We start from the raw sequence: 21,833 nt of genomic DNA, 5'->3' as shown, positions 1-21,833 counted from the left end.
AGCCAGTGTAAAGAAGCCAGGAACAAGTCGAGGAGTGTGTGTGTGTGTATATGCACATGGAGGGTGTACCCAGCTGATTGATTCAGGCCTCTAAAAATAAAGACACCTTGATGGTTTCAGAGCTGCCCAATTGGCTGAGGCCCATTGTAAGATGGCTGCAGTGACTTGCTGTCACTTTCATTCTGTACAGAACTATTGATGGCAGACAATCTGCTGCTCTCAGCCTAGACAATACCCCCTATTGCCGTAGGACTATAGGGCTGTATAGGTGGATGGAGGGAGCTGACAAGACTACCATTACACTATGGGCATACTGTAAGACTTGAACATTTGACTTGACCCAAAGGCCTAAGCTATCATGAGGATGATATAACAGGATGTGTAGAACATGTAACTACCTCACCTAGCAGTTTCCATAATGCCTGTATAATAACAGTTCATTGACTATCTTTATTTTACACACGTGTTGGACGTTACATCAGCTCTGTGGTGGGCAGAACTCAGACTGGGCTGAAAAGGGACGGATCGCAGCAGGAACAATTACTGATCTTTGTCATATGAGTGTTGAATGCATGTGAGAGATACACTTTCCCTTTTTGCCAGCTACCTCACCTGCTTCACCCCCTGCCCTTCAGTTGAGTGTAGGACTGTGTCCCAAATCCAATAGTCTATAATAGCTCCCTAATGTCTCATCCTCTCCATCTGCACTGAAACAAACTGGATGACAGGTGAAAGCTACTTCCTGGTAATCTTCCAGGATAGTGCTTTCACCCAGTCTTTGTTTTCACATAAAATATGAAAGGAGGCAAGGAGATGCAGCCACTTTAGACTATTGGACACCTTCGGTCAGAGATCTTGGCTCTCTGTGATCTTTGTCATAATCTTCACCCAAGGCTTAAACAAAAACAGGCTTCAGCCTACTTAAGATCATCCAGTTGTTTCCTAACTCTAAAGGTACCAGGTACAGTAGGCTGGTCCACACTCAATCCCCTTGTTCCCATACTCATTATGAACCCCTCCTGGCACATCCAAGCGATCACCGCGTTTGATCTGCACTCTAAAAAGATACATTAGATGCTCTTTTCCATTTTTCTGCAGCGCTTTTGTGTTTGTGTAAGAATATTTAACGGTAGACAAAAGGTGACTTATCAATTATTCATTCACCATCAAGGCCCAGGCTGGCATTCTGAAAGGAGCTGACATTTCAGACTTTTCACCAACATCTGCAAAATTATATCCTTTCCATTGTAAGTCAATGAAGTAGAGTCATCGCCCCCATAAAAGGCAGTAAATTGCCTTGTCACTTTAATAAGGCCATCTTTATACAACCTCCACTCTCTCCACTGCCTGCTGCTATGAAGGGACTGAATGTGCAGCACTATCGCTTTTCAGTTCACTGCTTTTGTCTTTCTATGGCTTGCATATGCATGTCTTTTAGAATGATAGAAATAAGGACTAGACATAGGAACCAGGAAGTAGTCTAGATATGGAAGCCAACATTGGGAGTTTCATTCAGCTACTTCCTGAAGAACTGAAACTTAGTCTAATTCCCAGACAACTCTGCTATCACTTCTTGCGGAGGTGAAAACATGTCTGGAAATCAGCATAATCTGTCAGTTCAAGACGTGGGGTGTTATTCACCTCCCATGCATTGAAAACAGAGCCTGTCTGAATTGAGCACCAGCCAGGAGAACAGCACAGTGAGGAACTGTCATGCCGAAACAACCACCATTGAACCCCGGCCACAGTCTCTGCTTTAGTGAAACCGTAGACAGACTACTAGTTAAGATCCTCATCAGTTCTTTATGCACCACAGACAGCCTGGAGATCCAGTGCTATTCTAATCAGGGGCAGACAGGTAACATTTAGCCTCTGCTGTCTGTCTAGTGGGCAGGCCACCACCACTGGCTGCTCCAGAGCTTTGTCCTCATGTAAATGTCTACTAGATGTCATTCTCTCTCCAAATGTCATCCCTCGCTTCTGCACAAACAAAAGGAAGGAAGGAGGAAGCGTTCAGCCCCATCCGTCCGACTACGTATCCCCGCGCTCTGCTCCGACGGGGTGTCCGCCCGGCGATTAAATCTCCCACAATTCCGTTGTCTCTGTGGACCTGTGAGGTTTTATGATTCAGACCGCTTTGTTTGTTATAATGGTGTTGGGAGTGGAGACTGCTGTGGTGGTGTGTTGTTGGGGAAACAGTAGAACTAGCCTCTGTGAGCTGAATAGATTCATTGTTACATCCGAGTTGTATCCGTTTTACTGTTTTCACTGCTCTTAAAATGGCATCTTCTCTTTATGATACAGAGAGATGATTGACTAGATTTCACTTACAGGGACAGGCAACTCCAGTCTTGGATGGATGCAGTGTGTGCAGGTTTTTATTCCAGCCCAGCTCTAATGCACCTGACCAAACTAAACCGGCAACCATGATGAGATGATATTTGAATCAAGTGTGCCAGACAGTGCAGGGTTGGAACAAAACTATCCCAACTGAGCATCAAACCATCAAAGGCTGTCCACGATGGCTTCAATCACAGCCCAAACCTTTATTCTCTCTTCACTCTCTCCCTTCAGCCCAAACCTTTATTCTCTCTTCACTCTCTCTCTTCAGCCCAAACCTTTATTCTCTCTCTTCAGCCCAAACCTTTATTCTCTCTTCACTCTCTCCCTTCAGCCCAAACCTTTATTCTCTCTTCACTCTCTCCCTTCAGCCCAAACCTTTATTCTCTCTTCACTCTCTCCCTTCAGCCCAAACCTTTATTCTCTCTTCACTCTCTCCCTTCAGCCCAAACCTTTATTCTCTCTTCACTCTCTCTCTTCAGCCCAAACCTTTATTCTCTCTTCACTCTCTCCCTTCAGCCCAAACCTTTATTCTCTCTTCACTCTCTCCCTTCAGCCCAAACCTTTATTCTCTCTTCAGCCCAAACCTTTATTCTCTCTTCACTCTCTCCCTTCAGCCCAAAGCTTTATTCTCTCTTCAGCCCAAACCTTTATTCTCTCTTCACTCTCTCCCTTCAGCCCAAACCTTTATTCTCTCTTCACTCTCTCCCTTCAGCCCAAATCTTTATTCTCTCTTCACTCTCTCCCTTCAGCCCAAACCTTTATTCTCTCTTCACTCTCTCCCTTCAGCCCAAACCTGGATTACTGTGAAACAATGAGGCTGTGAGCAGGACAGTCACAATGGTGGAATTAACGTGGGGGGACTTACCGCCGGCTTATGCCAAGACAAAAGGTGGGCACAGTCGTCAAAGGTTTCCAGCCGTTTGAATACCCCCCCCCACCACATAAAGGAAGCTTTGTCACATGGACCCTCCACAATAGAATGGGCTTCGCTCAGGCCAGATACGCCACATTGCCAACAGAACACTAGGACACAACCTCACCTGATGGTACAGTGCTGAAACCTGTGGAACAACAGGGCCAGTTGTACCTACAGTTGGTAGCTGTGTTGAGAGGTGCAATGACTGAGGGGTTATACTGTAGGCAATGTTCCTTCAAAATACATTTCAGCACTGAGCAAATTTCAGGTCTGCTGACTTGAACATTGTGAAAATTCAGTGCAACTTCCAGCACGTTTACTGTGGACATTGAAGCAATACATGCTTTAAGTTACACTGTTAAATTAGGTTACTGTGGCTATTTGATCATCATTTAGGCCTACCAGAGTGGCCTACCATCAAAAACAAGAGAATTGCATCCCATAACATTTTAACATGGAAATAGCTGTTCCATTATTCAACCTACAGTAGAAGGTGGTGTGCTGTTCAATGTAGACCTACATTCCATGAGACTTAAAACATATTTTAAAAAACATGCATGCATGCCTTGACAATTAACATGTTTATTCACTTATCCTTCCAACGAGGTCACCGTCACCATTCCTGGACTGTTTATAGTACATTTCCACGTGAATCTACCACTGACAGGTATCCAATGATAACTGTCTGATTCATTTGAAGATAAAGTGACAGCACTTTGCAGGACAAAGGATCCATCACTTTTAGGTCATTTAGCACACACTTATGCAGAGGCAACGTACAGCCAGCGCTTTCAACTAAGATGGGTAAAACAACACGTCAGTCATCGCAAGTATTCAGATACACACGAGATTCAGTTTACTGGTTTAATTCAGAGACAAGTTGAGAAGAGTGAGAGAGACGAAGAGGTAATAAATAGAGGATATGGGAGGTTTAACTGAACAAAAGACTTAAGGAGTTCATAATACACTTCAGTCAATTTCATTTAAATACATCAATTACAGACATAATATAGAATCTGAAATAGTTAGATAAGTAGTTTACATTAGTGTTCATCATTGGAATCAATATTGCATTGGAATATTTGACTTATTTTAAACTGAAGAGCCTGAAAGAGATAAGCTGCTATCATGGAATAGTTTCCCCAAGGCACATTTCATGATATTAATTTGAGACGCTACATTTAGTTTCTGTACAAATCATAGGTGACAAAGAAGTAGAAATACAGTGTTTTCAGGAAAGCATTAAAATAGAAAGTCCATTATCCAGTAAAATAACAGTAACAAACAAGAAATAGGTCATCCAGAATACTTCAAATCATCATCATCAGAAAGCTAGAAAAATCACCTGAAAACGTTCCAGTATTGGATTGCTCAGGTTTCCATGGAAACATGCAGAATGAGCTAGAGGTTATGCTGTTCTGTGTGTTGGCCATAGGTTCCTACAAGGCTCAGAGGAATGGGCAGGGAGATGCTCCAGAGTGGGGTAAGAGGGTGGGGGTGTTGGGGAGCTTGGCAGCAGGGTAATGGAGGCAGTGACAAAATCATCATCAGTCAAAATTGTCTGGGTTGCATCTCAATAGTCTACCGTGGCTACCTTTCCTCATCTTTCATCTGCAAAAAACTGGACAGGTGGAAGGAAATATATTTGTAGGCACTAGGGACCTACTGCACATATCAGTGCAGATCAACAAAGATGAGAAGAGCAAACCAGGTATCTTCACTAGTGTGATTGTTCCAGCCTCTTTCCAATCCCAGATCAACAGAGGTCCATGCCACAGCCAATAGTCTTCCAGAGTGATTCAGGGACACTATGTTGCTGTTTTGACTTTGGACCACACCCAGTCTCTTACAACAGTGACAGATCAGTGTTCCACAGTGTCAGTTCACAGTGTTACATCAGATAGCTTTGTGGTTAACAATTTTGGTCCAGTCACGATGGAGCCCGAACTCAGCCATGTTGATGCGATGTCACCTGAGTATTCACAGGTTGGTCTCGTCCCAGGTGGGGTCGTTCATGTTCTTCAGGACTCTCCTCAGGATCTTCTCCAGTTCCTTCCTGGCTTTCTGCTCTTCATCCAGGGTCCTCCTCATCTTCTTGTTGTCCTGTTTGGGGGGGGAACAAAGATTGCCGCTGGATCTTAGAAAAGGCTCTAAATCGCACATGCCTGGAATGAACAGAGCTCTGGTTCTGGGATGTATATGCTTAGAGTTTTGTCATAGAGAGCCTCTAATTGATTCATTATGATGCCGATGCTGTATGACTGACATGCTATTTGATGTGACGGCTTCAGAGAATGCTAAAACGTGCCAACTCTCCTGAACGCTCACCTGTTTCAGCTCCTGCACTTCATCCTTCAGCCCATACACCGTGTCTACTAGAGTCCTAAGGCAGACAGACACGTTAGTTAACCAACCCAACCACAGCTCACCATTATCAATAAACCCCATTAGGGAACATATAAACTTCTGAACGTGTGAAGTGAAGAGTTGTCCCAATCTAACGCACTGGTAGTTCAGGGAGGAATGTAGTGCTTACTTCTCCTCGATGACAGTCTGTCCGTTGCTCTTGGTCTCCTCCACGATGATCTTCTCCTCCTCAGGGAAGAGCATGTGCACACCTGACTTCTCCCTGGATCCTGATTGGTAAAACAAGACCGTCAGCAGAGCACATTGGTCGATGGACGGGATGACTTATTGACTGATTGAGGGAGGGTGACCTTTCCGTAGAGGTTTGAAACACTAAGGCTGTAGCTCAATAGTTCAAACTAGCCTCTTCTCCTTGTGTGCTGTCCCCCCTGATCACAGTCCTTTAGTAGCCCTTTCAGTTATCAGCGGCAATGAAGGAAAAGACGACAAGGAGGCCATTTTAGAGTATTAGGATACAGCCCAAACCAGATTCAGATAAGCGGCCTGTCAAAGGGGTCCTATGGAGGGATCAGGACAGGTGTGGGTAGAGGAGGAGAACTTGAACTGGCAAATCAAGTCTCCCTCTCATCTACCATTTATCCATACAGGAGATTCCATTGAGATTCAATATCTCTGTTCTCCAAGGAAGATCTAAGCTATGACAGCAGCATATTGACTCATCATTTTAATGATTGTAACATGACACCAGGTCCTTTGAAGCTGTTAATAGTTGAGAACAGAAGGGAGGCTGAGGATCATTTCCTTTGTCCACAGAGGTCTTTTGATGGGAGAAGGGGGTGTGTGCGTGTATACTACCGTTAAAAAGTTTGGGGTCACTTAGAAAAGTCCTTGTTTTTAACTTCAAATTGATCAGAAATACAGTGTAGACATTGTTAATGTTGTAAATGACTATTGTAGCTGGAAAACGGACGATTTGTTATGGAATATCTAGAGGCGCGTTATCAGCAACCATCAATCGTGTACCAATGGCAAGTTGTGTTAGCTAATCCAAGTTTATCATTTTTAAAAAGGCTAATTGAGCATTAGAAAACCCTTTTGCAATTATGTTAGCACAGCTAAAAACTGTTCTGATTAAAGAAGCAATAGAAAACTTGTCTTCTTTAGGCTAGTTGAGTATCTGGAGCATCAGCGTGTGGGTTTGATTACAGGCTCAAAGGGCCAGAAACAAATGACTTTCTTCTGAAACTCATCAGTCTATTCTTGTGAGAAATTAAGGCTTTTCCATGGGAGAAATTGCCAAGAAACTGAAGATCTCGTACAACGCTGTGTACTACTCCCTTCACAGAACAGCGCAAACTGTCTAACCAGTAGTGCATGCATGCATGAATACATACAGTGCCTTGCAAAAGTATTTTGTTGCCTTACAACCTGGAAGTAAAATAGATTTTTGTTTCCCAGTCCCTGCCGATGAAAAACATCCCCACAGCATGATGCTGCCGCCACCATGCTTCACTGTGGGGATGGTGTTCTCAAGGTGATGAGAAGTGTTGGGTTTGCGCCAGACATAGCGTTTTCCTTCATAGCCAAAAAGCTCAATTTTTAGTGTCATCTGACCAGAGTACCTTCTTCCATAGGTTTGGAAAGTCTCCCACATGCCTTTTGGCTTTTTTCTGGACACACTTCCATAAAGCCCAACTCTGTGGAGTGTACAGCTTAAAGTGATGCAATGGACAGATACTCCAATCTCTGCTGTGGTGCTTTGTAGTTCCTTCAGGGTTATTTTTGGTCTCTGTTTCCCCTCTGATTAATGCCCTCCTTGCCTGGTCTGTGAGTTTTGGTGGGCAGCCCTCTCTTGACAGGTTTGTTGTGGTGCCATATTCTTTCAATTTTTTAATAATGGATTCCGTGGGATGTTCAAAGTTTCAGATATTTTTTATAACTCAACCCTGATCTGTACTTCTCCACAACTTTGTCCCCGACCTGTTTGGAGAGCTCCTTGGTCTTCATAGTTCCACTTGCTTGGTGGTGCCCCTTGCTTAGTGGTGCCCCTTGCTTAGTGGTGCCCCTTGCTTAGTGGTGCCCCTTGCTTAGTGGTGCCCCTTGCTTGGTGGTGCCCCTTGCTTGGTGGTGCCCCTTGCTTGGTGGTGCCCCTTGCTTAGTGGTGCCCCTTGCTTGGTGGTGCCCCTTGCTTGGTGGTGCCCCTTGCTTGGTGGTGCCCCTTGCTTAGTGGTGCCCCTTGCTTAGTGGTGCCCCTTGCTTGGTGGTGCCCCTTGCTTAGTGGTGCCCCTTGCTTAGTGGTGCCCCTTGCTTAGTGGTGCCCCTTGCTTAGTGGTGCCCCTTGCTTAGTGGTGTTGCAGACTCTGGGACCTTTCAGAACAGGTGTATGTATACTGAGATCATGTGACCCTTAGATTGCACACAGGTGGACTTTAACTAATTATGTGACTTCTGAAGGTAATTGGTTGCACCAGATGGTATTTAGGGGCTTCATAGCCAAAAGGGGTGAACACATCTGCACGCACTTTCCCTTTTTTGTTGTTGTTTTAAACAAACTATTTTTTCATTTCACTTTACTCATTTGGACTATTTTGTGTATGTCCAATACATGAAACATTTGCGTACTGATTGTGGCCTAGCCAGCAATGGGGTTCCAAAACTACGATGAAAGAAAATCATATTTCAAAATAAAATAGTTTATTAAAAAAGGTGTGGGGGAGCGGGATATATGGGAGGAGCGACTGTAGCTCTTACGAGAAACGGAGGAGGTCCTGTAACTACTGGCGGTCCAAATACTGTCATAATCCGAGTCCTCTGATAGGTCAGACCAGGGCTCGGTCCCTCTGGACAGGCTGCTACGGCAACCTATAGTGTCCACACTGGACCGGTCAACTGGCTCGGCCAGCACGTGGTTATGCATCAAATCAGTACCCTGCCATGCTGGAACGAGGAGGGGGGGTGGATCAAACCATACGGAACGAGGAGGGGGAGTGGATCAAACCATAATAAAGCGGTGTGTGGGGGGGGGGTTGTGGAGAGAGGGATCCATAATAATAGGACAAATAATATAAAGGTATATTTAAAATGAGGAGGGATGGTGGGGTTATGGATGTAAATATATATATATATATATATTTATTTTTAAAGGGAGAGGACACAAAATAGACAAACCAAAAGGAGGAGGAACAGAGCGGAGAATAACAGAATGCAAAGGGGATGAGGGGAGAGAAAAGAAACAGGAGAGAACATAGTTAGAGAGAGAGGAGACAACACTGAACTATGAGTAGCAATAGACTAAAAGGACAGTTGAATCTAAACAGTTATCCAGAACCTGTGAAGTCTTAGAACTAATCTGGACATGGTTCATGTTAGTACAGAAATAAAAGACAGGCTTCGGAGAAGTCAAATGACACCAAAGACTAGTTGGTATTGGTTGAAGTATTGAGTCTCTGACAGGTTGTGTGTTTGCGGAATAGTCTTACTTGAGTTGAGTGTCTGTCGTGTTTTGGCGCTGGTGCAGTAGGCCTCGATCACTTTCAGGATCTGGGCATCCTCCTCCAGAGCTGCAGTACTCTTCCTGGAAGCAAAGTCCTCATCTGAAGGTTTCCTCTCAGGCTTCCGTTTAGGCAGCAGCTTCTTCATACTCTTAGGACTTTTACTCAGATCCTAGAGAGGGAGATAAAAAGAGGAAGAGAGAGGCTCTCTTAGAACCCTAGAGGTGGGCTATTTTATTGATAAAGGCATCATCTCTAGAAACTGTGCTAGCTATTACTGTTTGGAACCTATTCCCTCTTAGACAAAAGGCCCAGGACCATACCTCTTTATAGCAGAGTGCTGCCGAGGGCTTAAGTGGGGGCGCGGGGCGGAGGCAGCTGAGGCTCCAGGGTTTGGGGGTGCTGGGGGGCTCCAGGGGACCCCACATGGGGGGGGTTTGAGGGACCCCGTGGGAGGAGGGGTGGGGTAAGGTGTGGTAGGCAGGGCCCGCAGATACACCCCTACTCTCTGAGTGTCTGGAGGGGGTCAGGGGATGGGACGGGAGCTGGGGGAGAGAGAAAGGGGGAGAGAGAACAGAGGGAAGAAGTTTAAGACGGGTACAAAAAAATAAAGAGTATATCATATATACAGAAGCATTTCTTGGAGTGAAATGATGCTTACTACGTTCATTACCAAGTGGGAAGGTGGTAACCGATTAATCGTTATGGCCGATTAATTGGGGCCAATTTCAAGTTTCATAAATCGGCCGCTGATTTAGGCCGATTAAATTGCAATCCACGAGGAAACTGCGTGGCAGGCTGACCACCTGTTACACGAGCGCAGCGTCAAAAGGAGGCAAGGTAAGTTGCCAGCTAGCATTAAACTTATCTTATAAAAAACAAACTTCACATAACTACATATATGTTTTTTTTATTTTATTTTTTTATTTCACCTTTATTTAACCAGGTAGGCTAGTTGAGAACAAGTTCTCATTTGCAACTGCGACCTGGCCAAGATAAAGCATAGCAGTGTGAACAGACAACACAGAGTTACACATGGAGTAAACAATTAACAAGTCAATAACATAGTAGAAAAGAAAGAGTCTATATACATTGTGTGCAAAAGGCATGAGGAGGTAGGCGAATAATTACAATTTTGCAGATTAACACTGGAGTGATAAATGATCAGATGGTCATGTACAGGTGTGCAAAAGAGCAGAAAAGTAAATAAATAAACAGTATGGGGATGAGGTAGGTAAAATTGGGTGGGCTATTTACCGATAGACTATGTACAGCTGCAGCCATCGGTTAGCTGTTCAGATAGCTGATGTTTGAAGTTGGTGAGGGAGATAAGTCTCCAACTTCAGCGATTTTTGCAATTTGTTCCAGTCACAGGCAGCAGAGAACTGGAACGAAAGGCGGCCAAATGAGGTGTTGGCTTTAGGGTTGATCAGTGAGATACACCTGCAGGAGCGCGTGCTACGGGTGGGTGTTGCCATCATGACCAGTGAACTGAGATAAGGCAGAGCTTTACCTAGCATGGACTTGTAGATGACCTGGAGCCAGTGGGTCTGGCGACTAATATGTAGCGAGGGCCAGCCGACTAGAGCATACAGGTCGCAGTGGTGGGTGGTATAAGGTGCTTTAGTAACAAAACGGATGGCACTGTGATAAACTGCATCCAGTTTGCTGAGTAGAGTATTGGAAGCTATTTTGTAGATGACTTCGCCGAAGTCGAGGATCGGTAGGATAGTCAGTTTTACTAGGGTAAGTTTGGCGGCGTGAGTGAAGGAGGCTTTGTTGCGGAATAGAAAGCCGACTCAAGATTTGATTTTAGATTGGAGATGTTTGATATGAGTCTGGAAGGAGAGTTTACAGTCTAGCCAGACACCTAGGTACTTATAGATGTCCACATATTCTAGGTCGGAACCATGACATTACTAGGTTAACTAGCTTGCCCTGCGTTGCATATAATCAATGCAGTGCCTGTTAATTTATTATCGACTCACAGCCTATTTCAACTTCGCCAAACGGGTGATGATTTAACAAAAGCGCACTTAAGAAAAAAGCACATTCGTTGCACAAATGTACCCAACTATAAACGTCAATTCCTTTCTTAAAATCAATACACAGAAGTAAATATTTTTTTAAAACCTGCATATTTAGTTCAAATAAATGCATGTTAGCAGGCAATATTAACTAGGGAAATTGTGTCACTTCTCTTGCGTTCAGTGCACCTGGCTCATAGCGAACGGTGTTTCTTCCTAACAAAGACCGTAATTAATTTGCCAGAATTGTATGTAATTATGACATAACATTGAAGGTTGTGCAATGTAACAGCAATATTTAGACTTACGGTTTCCACCCGTTAGATAAAATACAGAATGGTTCTGTATTTCACTGAAAGAATAAACTTTGTTTTCAAAATGATAGTTTCCAGATTTGACCATTATTAATGTCTAAGGCTCATATTTCTGTGTGTTTATTATAATTAATTCTATGATTTGATAGAGCAGTCTGACTGAGCGGTGGTAGGCAGCAGCGGGTTCGTAAGCATTCAAACAGCACTTTAGTGCATTTTGCAAGCAGCTCTTAGCAATGCTTGAGGCAAAGCGCAATTTATGACTTCAAGTCTATCAACTCCCGAGATTAGGCTGGCAATACTGAAGTACCAATAAGAACATCCAATAGTCAAAGGTATATACAAATAGTATAGAGAAATAGTTGATGCGTCATAATTCCTATAACTACAACCCAAAACTTCTTAACTGGGAATATTGAACCACCAGCTTTCATGTTCTCATGTTCTGAGCAAGGAACTTAAACGTTAGCTTTTTTAAATGGAACATATTGCACTTTTACTTTCTTCTCCAACACTTTGTTTTTGCATTATTTATACCAAATTGAACATGTTTCATTATTTATTTGAGACTAAATAGATTTAATTTATGTACTAAGTTAAAATAAAATGGTTCATTGTTCATTCAGTATTGTTGCAATTGTCATTATTATAAATATATATTACAAAAAAATAAAAAAAATCATACAAAAAAAATTCCTCCAATAATCGGTTTCGGTTTCAGCGTTGAAAAATCATAACCGGTCGACCTCTAGTAATAACCAGTTGTAAAGAAGAGTTGGATGCATTCAATGCTTTGAACTCTGAGAATCGCTGCCTGGCTAACGGGCAAACAATATGCTTCAACCATAAATTAAAAGAACAGCTAGCAAGCTTGTAAACAAATTATCGTGTTCAAAAACTATATTAATAGATTTATAAAAAGTAATGTTTTATTGTTGCATTTAACTGCTGAAAAAGCTATAACAGAGGTAATTTCCTCAGTATGTGACATCAAAGTTCAACATGTGGGAGAGGTCCGTGATGATAGACGAGTTTCCCACTAAGGGGGGCATTCATTCATGTTCCGGAGTTCTAAATTGAGCAGCTGCTGAAAAATGAGCTCCTGTATATATTGAGATTTAAATGTTTTTTTAGAGTGAAGTACATCGAAAAAATCAAGAGAAAACTGCAAGACTCAATAGAAGACAAAACAAGGAACAAACCAAAAAAGACAGGCTTTTGAAAAGTAACTATTTTTCATAAAATTGTACAGTTATCTTAGCTAGCTGAATTGCTAGCAGAATTGTTTACTTGTTGCTAAGCAGTTGCTAGGGACTCTCCTGGAAGAAGCTAGCTAGCTGAATTGCTAGCAGAATTGTTTACTTGTTGCTAAGCAGTTGCTAGGGACTCTCCTGGAAGAAGCTAGCTAGCTTACAAAGAATAACAAAAATATCTAGTTAACAGAAGAAAGGAAGACAAAATAAGGACAAAAGCACAGAAGAAAAAGGAAAAGAAAGAGGACAACAAAGTGAAACAGTCAGCACTTCTATTGCAACTTCGTATTTCGTCGTCCTAACGTAGTCTACACTGCTATCTGCCCAGCAGCTAGCCAGCTAGCAAACGTCCACCGTCTACCGAATAGCAGCACTGTAGAAACTATTACACTCAACTGAACGACTTGATTAGTGTAGTGTTAGCTAGCTACATAGTTGTCTTTGCTGTCTTCGTATCCAAGATAATTGTGTAGTTTAGAGCGTGTAGTCTTAGAGTAATTATCTTAATTTACCGAGGTTAGCTAGCCAGCTATTTGTCGTCCTTAACGTAGGAGACACTGCTAGCTAGCCAACAGCTAGCCAACGTCTACTGAATAGAACCTCCGCACTCAACAACCCGGTCGCATTCCGCTTCGCTCCACAGGTAGCATCACATTTTCATTTCATTACAGCACAACGGTTTGATTTGTTTGATCGTAGCTAGCTACATAGCTAGCTACATAGCCGTCTGTGTATCAAAGATAATTGTGTAGTCTAGAGCGATTTTCTAGGTTAGCTAGCCAGCTATTGTCGTTCTTTTTAACGCAACGTAACGTAATCAACACTGCTAGCTAGCCAGCTAGCCCCCGAATAGCAGCACTGTAGAAACTATTACACTCAACGGAACGACTTGATTAGTGTAGTGTCAACAACGTAGCCACTGCCAGCTAGCCTACAAAGTCAACAACGCAGCCACTGCCAGCTAGCCTACTTCAGCAGTACTGTATCATTTTAATAATTTTAGTCAATAAGATTCTTGCTACGTAAGCTTAACTTTCTGAACATTCGAGACGTGTAGTCCACTTGTCATTCCAATCTCCTTGCATTAGCGTAGCCTCTTCTGTAGCCTGTCAACTATGTGTCTGTCTATCCCTGTTCTCTCCTCTCTGCACAGACCATACAAACGCTCCACACCGCGTGGCCGCGGCCACCCTAATCTGGTGGTCCCAGCGCGCACGACCCACGTGGAGTTCCAGGTCTCCGGTAGGTCTCTGCTCTTCTCTGTATCACGGAGGCGCTCCGCACTGCTAAAGCTAACTCTCTCTCCTCTGCTCTCATCCTTCTAGACCTATCGGCTGCCTTCGATACTGTGAACCATCAGATCCTCCTCTCCACCCTCTCCGAGTTGGGCATCTCCGGCGCGGCCCACGCTTGGATTGCGTCCTACCTGACAGGTCGCTCCTACCAGGTGGCGTGGCGAGAATCTGTCTCCTCACCACGCGCTCTCACCACTGGTGTCCCCAGGGCTCTCTTCTAGGCCCTCTCCTATTCTCGCTATACACCAAGTCACTTGGATCTGTCATAACCTCACATGGTCTCTCCTATCATTGCTATGCAGACGACACACAATTCATCTTCTCCTTTCCCCCTTCTGATGACCAGGTGGCGAATCGCATCTCTGCATGTCTGGCAGACATATCAGTGTGGATGACGGATCACCACCTCAAGCTGAACCTCGGCAAGACGGAGCTGCTCTTCCTCCCGGGAAGGACTGCCCGTTCCATGATCTCGCCATCACGGTTGACAACTCCATTGTGTCCTCCTCCCAGAGCGCTAAGAACCTTGGCGTGATCCTGGACAACACCCTGTCGTTCTCAACTAACATCAAGGCGGTGGCCCGTTCCTGTAGGTTCATGCTCTACAACATCCGCAGAGTACGACCCTGCCTCACACAGGAAGCGGCGCAGGTCCTAATCCAGGCACTTGTCATCTCCCGTCTGGATTACTGCAACTCGCTGTTGGCTGGGCTCCCTGCCTGTGCCATTAAACCCCTACAACTCATCCAGAACGCCGCAGCCCGTCTGGTGTTCAACCTTCCCAAGTTCTCTCACGTCACCCCGCTCCTCCGCTCTCTCCACTGGCTTCCAGTTGAAGCTCGCATCCGCTACAAGACCATGGTGGTTGCCTACGGAGCTGTGAGGGGAACGGCACCTCAGTACCTCCAGGCTCTGATCAGGCCCTACACCCAAACAAGGGCACTGCGTTCATCCACCTCTGGCCTGCTCGCCTCCCTACCACTGAGGAAGTACAGTTCCCGCTCAGCCCAGTCAAAACTGTTCGCTGCTCTGGCCCCCCAATGGTGGAACAAACTCCCTCACGACGCCAGGACAGCGGAGTCAATCACCACCTTCCGGAGACACCTGAAACCCCACCTCTTTAAGGAATACCTAGGATAGGATAAAGTAATCCTTCTCACCCCCCTTAAAAGATTTAGATGCACTATTGTAAAGTGGCTGTTCCACTGGATGTCATAAGGTGAATGCACCAATTTGTAAGTCGCTCTGGATAAGAGCGTCTGCTAAATGACTTAAATGTAAATGTAAATTCAGATGGACATTTCCCAGTGGTATGGTCATATTTACAAATGTACAAGATGTTATGAACACAGCATTATCATTTCCATTCATTTGGGATTTAAACCTGCAAATATCCTAATCCATGTACCTGGATCTACACAAGAAAAATGACATACAAATGTCGATACCTATCCCTTTAACTGACAGTCAGACTGGAGAGGTTGGGGGTGTTACCGTGTGGCAGGGGACAGACTGGGGCTTGGCGGTTGGTGTGGTCATGATCACGGAGGGGGCGTTTCTGATCTGAGTGTGTCTCGACAGATGCTCCACCCACTCCTGCAAATCCTGCTGGTTGTTACACACCACCTGCATCCGCTCACACGTACTGCCTGTAACACACACAAAGTCTTGTTTAACTAACCTTGTGGGGACACAATTTATTCCCATTCAAAATTATATTTTTGCCGAACCCCTAACCTCAACCCCTAGAAATAGCCTTTTTCCTTCGGATCCCCACAAGTATAGTTAAACATGTCTCCACACACACACACACACACACACACACACACACACACACGTGTTTACAGACATTACCCTTAATTTGAGCTGTTTAAACTCCACTAGTAAAATAACTGTAAACGTACCTGATATTTCGAAAGCGTTTTTGACCAACTCACAATCTTCTATCCTTGAGATAAGCATTCCTGTCAATGGCAGCTTATCCTTTAAAGCAAATCAACAAACAAGTTACACAAACCTTCAGTGTTTACACACTTAAGGGCACTATAAAATCAGTTAGATTTTTGCCTGATTCAGTTTCTTCTTTTTTTGGGGGTGGGGGGGAGAACCCCAAAGCATTTGATGTTCTAAGTCTGTAACAATGCTTAAAACACATCAGGAGACCACTTGGTCTGGAGGAATTTTTTATTTATTTTTTAGATTGATTTTGGGGTGTAATTACCCTTTAACTGCTCACTAGCCAGAGATAGTTGTTTGGTTAGGATGCTTCTGTAGCACTCATGTGATTGCAAAGTCTGCTAAACAAATGGCCACTGGATTGATGCAAATAGTCATGATATCATTCTGCCAGGTAGGCAGGCATATGCTACCTTGTAGTTAAATGGTCAAATACGAAAAAATCCCTCCAGAATTTTTTTCTGGTTGCTAATATTCCAAGTTCACCTAATTTCAGTTTGTGACAAAACAAGCAATGTGTAGAGAATCATTGTACCATCTAAACCGCTGTGAAATATATTTTCAATAACCAACAATATTGTATTTTCAGCTGTTTGAAGCTGGTGTACAAAACCGAAAGTAAAAACTTTTTTTTTTATTAAAAAAAAATTAAAAAATTACCGGGAAGCATAGAACAGGTATACATACCTCTTCTTAGACATGCTTTCAATGAGATGGACATATCTATAACTCACATTTCTATGTGAATTTGGTTGGGTCATGCAAAAAGTCACATATTGTAGCTTTAACATTTAACTGAGGTTTTTGGGAAAGCCTACCATCAACCAGAAGACAGTTGGCAAAACATTAGCGATTATGCTAATGACTACAATAAGTGGTAGACAAACAGGCACACAGGCATTCCTGTGCCGTTGCCGAAGGAAAATATGAATCACTGATATATTTTATTTATGTCATGATAATCTTGGGCAAATGAATAACTTTCAAAACATTTAGTGGATTTCCTACTAAATAAAATACATTTTTTAATATTGTTGATATCCGTTTTAACATCTTGATTTCAGGATTCCGTCATGTTCTCCACAAAGCAGAATCTAATCTATAGGGCCCTAAATTTTAACAAAGGACAGAGCTAGAACGAGAGAGAGATCCCGACCTGGTAGATGAATCCACTCATTCTGGAGCTGGCAGACAGCAGTAGGAGAACATTTGGGAACAGCAGGAGGTAGAGTTCACGCTTCTCCTAAAGAAGACAAACGCACACTGTTAAGACGTTCCTGGGTGTAGATTATAGATGTGCGTCTTACCTCTGATCCGTGTGTGTGGCAGAGTGTGTGTGACATGTACAGGACAGGGCCCAGGGTTCTGATGTCATCTCCCTCCCAGCGTCTGATCGTCTCAGTTAGAATCTGCAGCTCCAGCTCCTTACGTTTCCTCACCTCCTGACACTGAGCCTGAAGCCATGGAGACACAAACACACACAAATAAAAGGAAGCTGTTTTAGAGTATTGAATCACAATCGATGTGAGAGACAGTGAGCGAGAAACACACACACACACACACACGGAAGATCCAGGCTTGCATAGAAGCCCAAGCCAGGGCACCAAGCCACAGAACAGCAGAGCCAAATCGTGGAGCTCAGAGCCAGGCTAAAGCTTTCCCTCAGCCCAGGATTAGCAAAACTGCACTGCCTGCACACATCAACAAGACAGAGACTATTTAACATGTGAATTTAACCCTGAATAACACTGGATTCCATATACGCTAGTGCTCAAACGTTTGGGGTCACTTAGAAATGTCCTTGTTTAAAAAAAAAAAACAGCACATTTTTTGTCCATTAAAATAACATCAAATTGATCAGAAATACAGTGCAGACATTGTTAATGTTGTAAATGACTATTGTAGCTGGAAACAGCTGATTTAATGGAATACCTACAGAGGACTGTTATCAGCAACCATCACTCGTGTTCCAACGGCACGTTGTGTTAGCTAATCCAAGTTTATCATTTTAAAAGTCTAATTGATCATTAGAAAACCCTTTTGCAATTATGTTAGCACAGCTGAAAACTGTTAGGCTGATGGTATCTGAAGCATCAGCATTTGTGGGTTCGATTACAGGCTCAAAATGGCCAGAAACAAAACTTTTTTCTGAAACTTGTCAGTCTATTCTGGCAGTTTCATTAAATAGTACCTGCCAAACACCAGTCTCAACGTCAACAGTGAAGAGGTGACTCCGGGCTGCTGGTCTTCTAGGCGGAGTTGAAAAAAAAAGCCATATCTCAGACTAGCTAATAAAATCAAAAGATTAAGATGGGCAAAAAAAACACTGACACTGGACAGAGGAACTCTGCCGAGAAGGCCAGCATCCCAGAGTCACCTCTTCACTGTTAAAATGATCAACTTGGATTAGCTACCACAACGTGCCGTTGGAACACGAGTGATGGTTGCTGATAACGGGCCTCTGTAGGTATTCCATTAAAAAAATCAGCTGTTTCCAGCTACAATAGTCATTTACAACATTAACAATGTCTACACTGTATTTCTGATCAATTTGATGTTATTTTAAAATGGACAAAAAAAAAAGTTGTTTTTCTTTAAAAAATAAGGACATTTCTAAGTGACCCCAAACTTTTGAACGGTAGTGTACATCATCAACAAGAGACATGTCAATGTGACCCTTCAACACGGCATAAGTCATTAAACGGAGACAGGGACGGTAAATCTCCGACTTACAGAGAGGCTTTTGAAGGAGGTCAAACACTTCTGGATGTCTGGTCGATCAGGATGATGCTCCTGATGAAGAAGAGGGGGACGATTGATTCATCAGAAGATCACAGGTCTAACAGTCAATATAGTCTACACCTACACAACAAAAAGCATAGTAGTGAAAAAAAGAAGCATAATAGTGAAGACCTCAAAAGTATGAAATTACACATATGGAATCCTGAAATAACTAAAAACAAAAGTGTTAAATGTAAATATATTTGATATTCTTCAAAGTAGCCACCCGGTGCCTAGATGACAGCTTTGCACACTCTTGGTATTCACTCAACCAGCTTCATGAGGTTTCTTCAAGTGCAGTCACAAAAACCATCAAGCGCTATGATGAAACTGGCTCTCATCAGGACAGCCACAGGAAAAGAAGACCCAAAGTTACATCTGCTGCAGAGGACATGTTCATTAGAGTTACCAGCCTCAGAAATTGCAGCCCAAATAAATGCTTCAGAGTTCAAGTAACAGACACATCTCAACATCAACTGTTACGAGGACACCGAGTTAAATCAGGCCTTCATGGTCAAATTGCTGCAAAGAAACCACTACTAAAGGATACCAATAAAAAGGAGACTTGCTTGGGACAAGAAACACGAGCAATGGACATTAGACCGGTGGAAATCTGTGCTTTGGTCTGATGAGTCCAAATTCTGGTTGCAACCTCCGTGTCTTTGTAAGATGCAGTGAGATGCAGAGTAGGTGAACGGATGATCTCCGCACGTGTGGTTCCCCCGTGAAGCATGGAGGAGGTGGTGTGATGGTACTTTGCTAACGAAACCGTCTGTGATTTATGTACAATTCAAGGCACCATTAACCAGCATGGCTACCACAGGATTCTGCAGCGATGCACCATCCCATCTGGTCTTTCGCTTAGTGGGAATCTCATTTGTGTTTCAACAATAACCCAAAACACACCTCCACGCTGTGTAAGGGCTATTTGACCAAGAAGGCGAGTGATGGAGAGCTGCATCAGATTACCTTGGCCTCCACAATCACCTGACCTCAACACAATTGAGATGGTTTGGGATGAGTTGGACCACTGAGTGAAGGAAAAACAGCCAACAAATGCTCAGCATATGTGGGAACCTCTTCAAGTCTGTGGGAAAAGCATTCCAGGTGACCCTCATGAAGCTGGTTGAGAGAATGCCAACAGTGTGCAAAGCGATCATTAAGGCAAAGGGTGGCTACTTTGAAGAATCTCAAATATATTTTGATTTGTTTAACACTTTTTTGGTTACTACATGATTCCATATGGGTAATTTAATAGTTTGTGTCTTCACTATTATTCTACATTGCAGAAAGTAGTAAAAAATTAAGAAAAACCCTGGAATGAGTGTTTCCAAAAACATTTGACTGGTACTGTATATTTACAAAAAATATATATGGGAGATTGGAAATGATGCAGACAATTCCATTGATGGAAGCTACAATCTGTCTAATATTAAAGCTGTTCTAGACCCTAAAAAAAGAAATACTAAATAACAAGACAGTCTCCCTCTCACCTCCATGTGTCTCTCCAGTTCCTTCAGCAGTGTAGGGTACTTGTCCAGCCTCATGAAGGGTTTACTGAGACCAGTGGTGAGGGTCAGGATACCTGGACTACTGGCTCCTTTCCCCTCCATAAACTCCCCCAGCTCCTCACTGTAACACACAGCGACATACTAAACTCCCCCGGCTCGTCACTGAAACACACAGCTCGTCACTGAAACACACAGCTCCTCACTGTAACACACAGCTCCTCACTGTAACACACAGCTCCTCACTGTAACACACAGCTCCTCACTGTAACACACAGCTCCTCACTGTAACACACAGCTCCTCACTGTAACACACAGCTCCTCACTGTAACACACAGCTCCTCACTGTAACACACAGCTCCTCACTGTAACACACAGCTCCTCACTGTAACACACAGCTCCTCACTGTAACACACAGCGACATACTAAACTCCCACAGCTCCTCACTGAAACACACAGCGACATACTAAACTCCCCCAGCTCCTCACTGAAACACACAGCTTCTCACTGAAACACACAGCTCCTCACTGAAACTCCTCACTGAAACACACAGCGACATACTAAACTCCCCCAGCTCCTCACTGTAACACACAGCTCCTCACTGAAACACACAGCTACATACTAAACTCCCCCAGCTCCTCACTGAAACACACAGCTCCTCACTGAAACACACAGCGACATACTAAACTCCCCCAGCTCCTCACTGAAACACACAGCGACATACTAAACTCCCCCGGCTCCTCACTGAAACACACAGCTCCTCACTGAAACACACAGTGACATACTAAACGCCCCCAGCTCCTCACTGAAACACACAGCTCCTCACTGAAACACACAGCGACATACTAAACTCCCCCAGCTCCTCACTGAAACACACAGCTCCTCACTGAAACACACAGCGACATACTAAACGCCCCCAGCTCCTCACTGAAACACACAGCTCCTCACTGAAACACACAGCGACATACTAAACTCCCCCGGCTCGTCACTGAAACACACAGCTCCTCACTGTAACACACAGCTCCTCACTGTAACACACAGCTCCTCACTGTAACACACAGCTCCTCACTGTAACACACAGCGACATACTAAACGCCCCCAGCTCCTCACTGAAACACACAGCTCCTCACTGAAACACACAGCGACATACTAAACTCCCCCGGCTCGTCACTGAAACACACAGCTCCTCACTGTAACACACAGCTCCTCACTGTAACACACAGCGACATACTAAACTCCCCCAGCTCCTCACTGTAACACACAGCTCCTCACTGTAACACACAGCTCCTCACTGTAACACACAGCTCCTCACTGTAACACACAGCGACATACTAAACTCCCCAGCTCCTCACTGAAACACACAGCTCCTCACTGTAACACACAGCTCCTCACTGTAACACACAGCTCCATCACTGTAACTCCCCACAGCTCCTCACTGTAACACACAGCTCCTCACTGTAACACACAGCTCCTCACTGTAACACACAGCTCCTCACTGTAACACACAGCGACATACTAAACTCTCACTGTAACACACAGCTCCTCACTGTAACACACAGCTCCTCACTGTAACACACAGCTC

The 21,833-nt window shown here is 43.9% G+C and overlaps 1 protein-coding gene across 4 annotated transcripts in view; it reads right to left on the bottom strand.

Annotated features, from left to right (window-relative positions):
• Positions 1–4,092: 4,092 nt before the first annotated feature.
• Positions 4,093–21,833, bottom strand: part of LOC118376763 (rho guanine nucleotide exchange factor 7-like) — a 56,930-nt gene continuing 39,189 nt past the window's right edge. For 3 of the 4 annotated variants that reach the window (XM_052499508.1, XM_052499507.1, XM_052499509.1), the window contains 11 exons: positions 20,237–20,375; positions 18,696–18,755; positions 17,270–17,416; positions 17,119–17,205; positions 15,911–15,989; positions 15,501–15,655; positions 9,441–9,662; positions 9,106–9,289; positions 5,796–5,895; positions 5,588–5,642; positions 4,093–5,362 (listed from right to left, as the gene is read on the bottom strand). In XM_052499508.1, coding sequence (XP_052355468.1) covers positions 5,240–5,362; positions 5,588–5,642; positions 5,796–5,895; positions 9,106–9,289; positions 9,441–9,662; positions 15,501–15,655; positions 15,911–15,989; positions 17,119–17,205; positions 17,270–17,416; positions 18,696–18,755; positions 20,237–20,375 — 1,351 coding nt within the window. In that variant the 3' untranslated portion in view covers positions 4,093–5,239. Of the gene's footprint in view, positions 5,363–5,587; positions 5,643–5,795; positions 5,896–8,377; positions 8,564–9,105; positions 9,290–9,440; positions 9,663–15,500; positions 15,656–15,910; positions 15,990–17,118; positions 17,206–17,269; positions 17,417–18,695; positions 18,756–20,236; positions 20,376–21,833 lie in introns of all 4 variants that reach the window. The other variant, XM_052499510.1, reaches the window with a different exon arrangement.

Source organism: Oncorhynchus keta, chromosome 37 (assembly GCF_023373465.1).
Source record: "Oncorhynchus keta strain PuntledgeMale-10-30-2019 chromosome 37, Oket_V2, whole genome shotgun sequence".
Classification (NCBI taxonomy): Eukaryota; Metazoa; Chordata; class Actinopteri; order Salmoniformes; family Salmonidae; genus Oncorhynchus; species Oncorhynchus keta.
The sequence above is the reverse complement of the archived record's forward strand: the minus strand, read 5'-3'. Positions and strand labels throughout refer to the sequence as shown.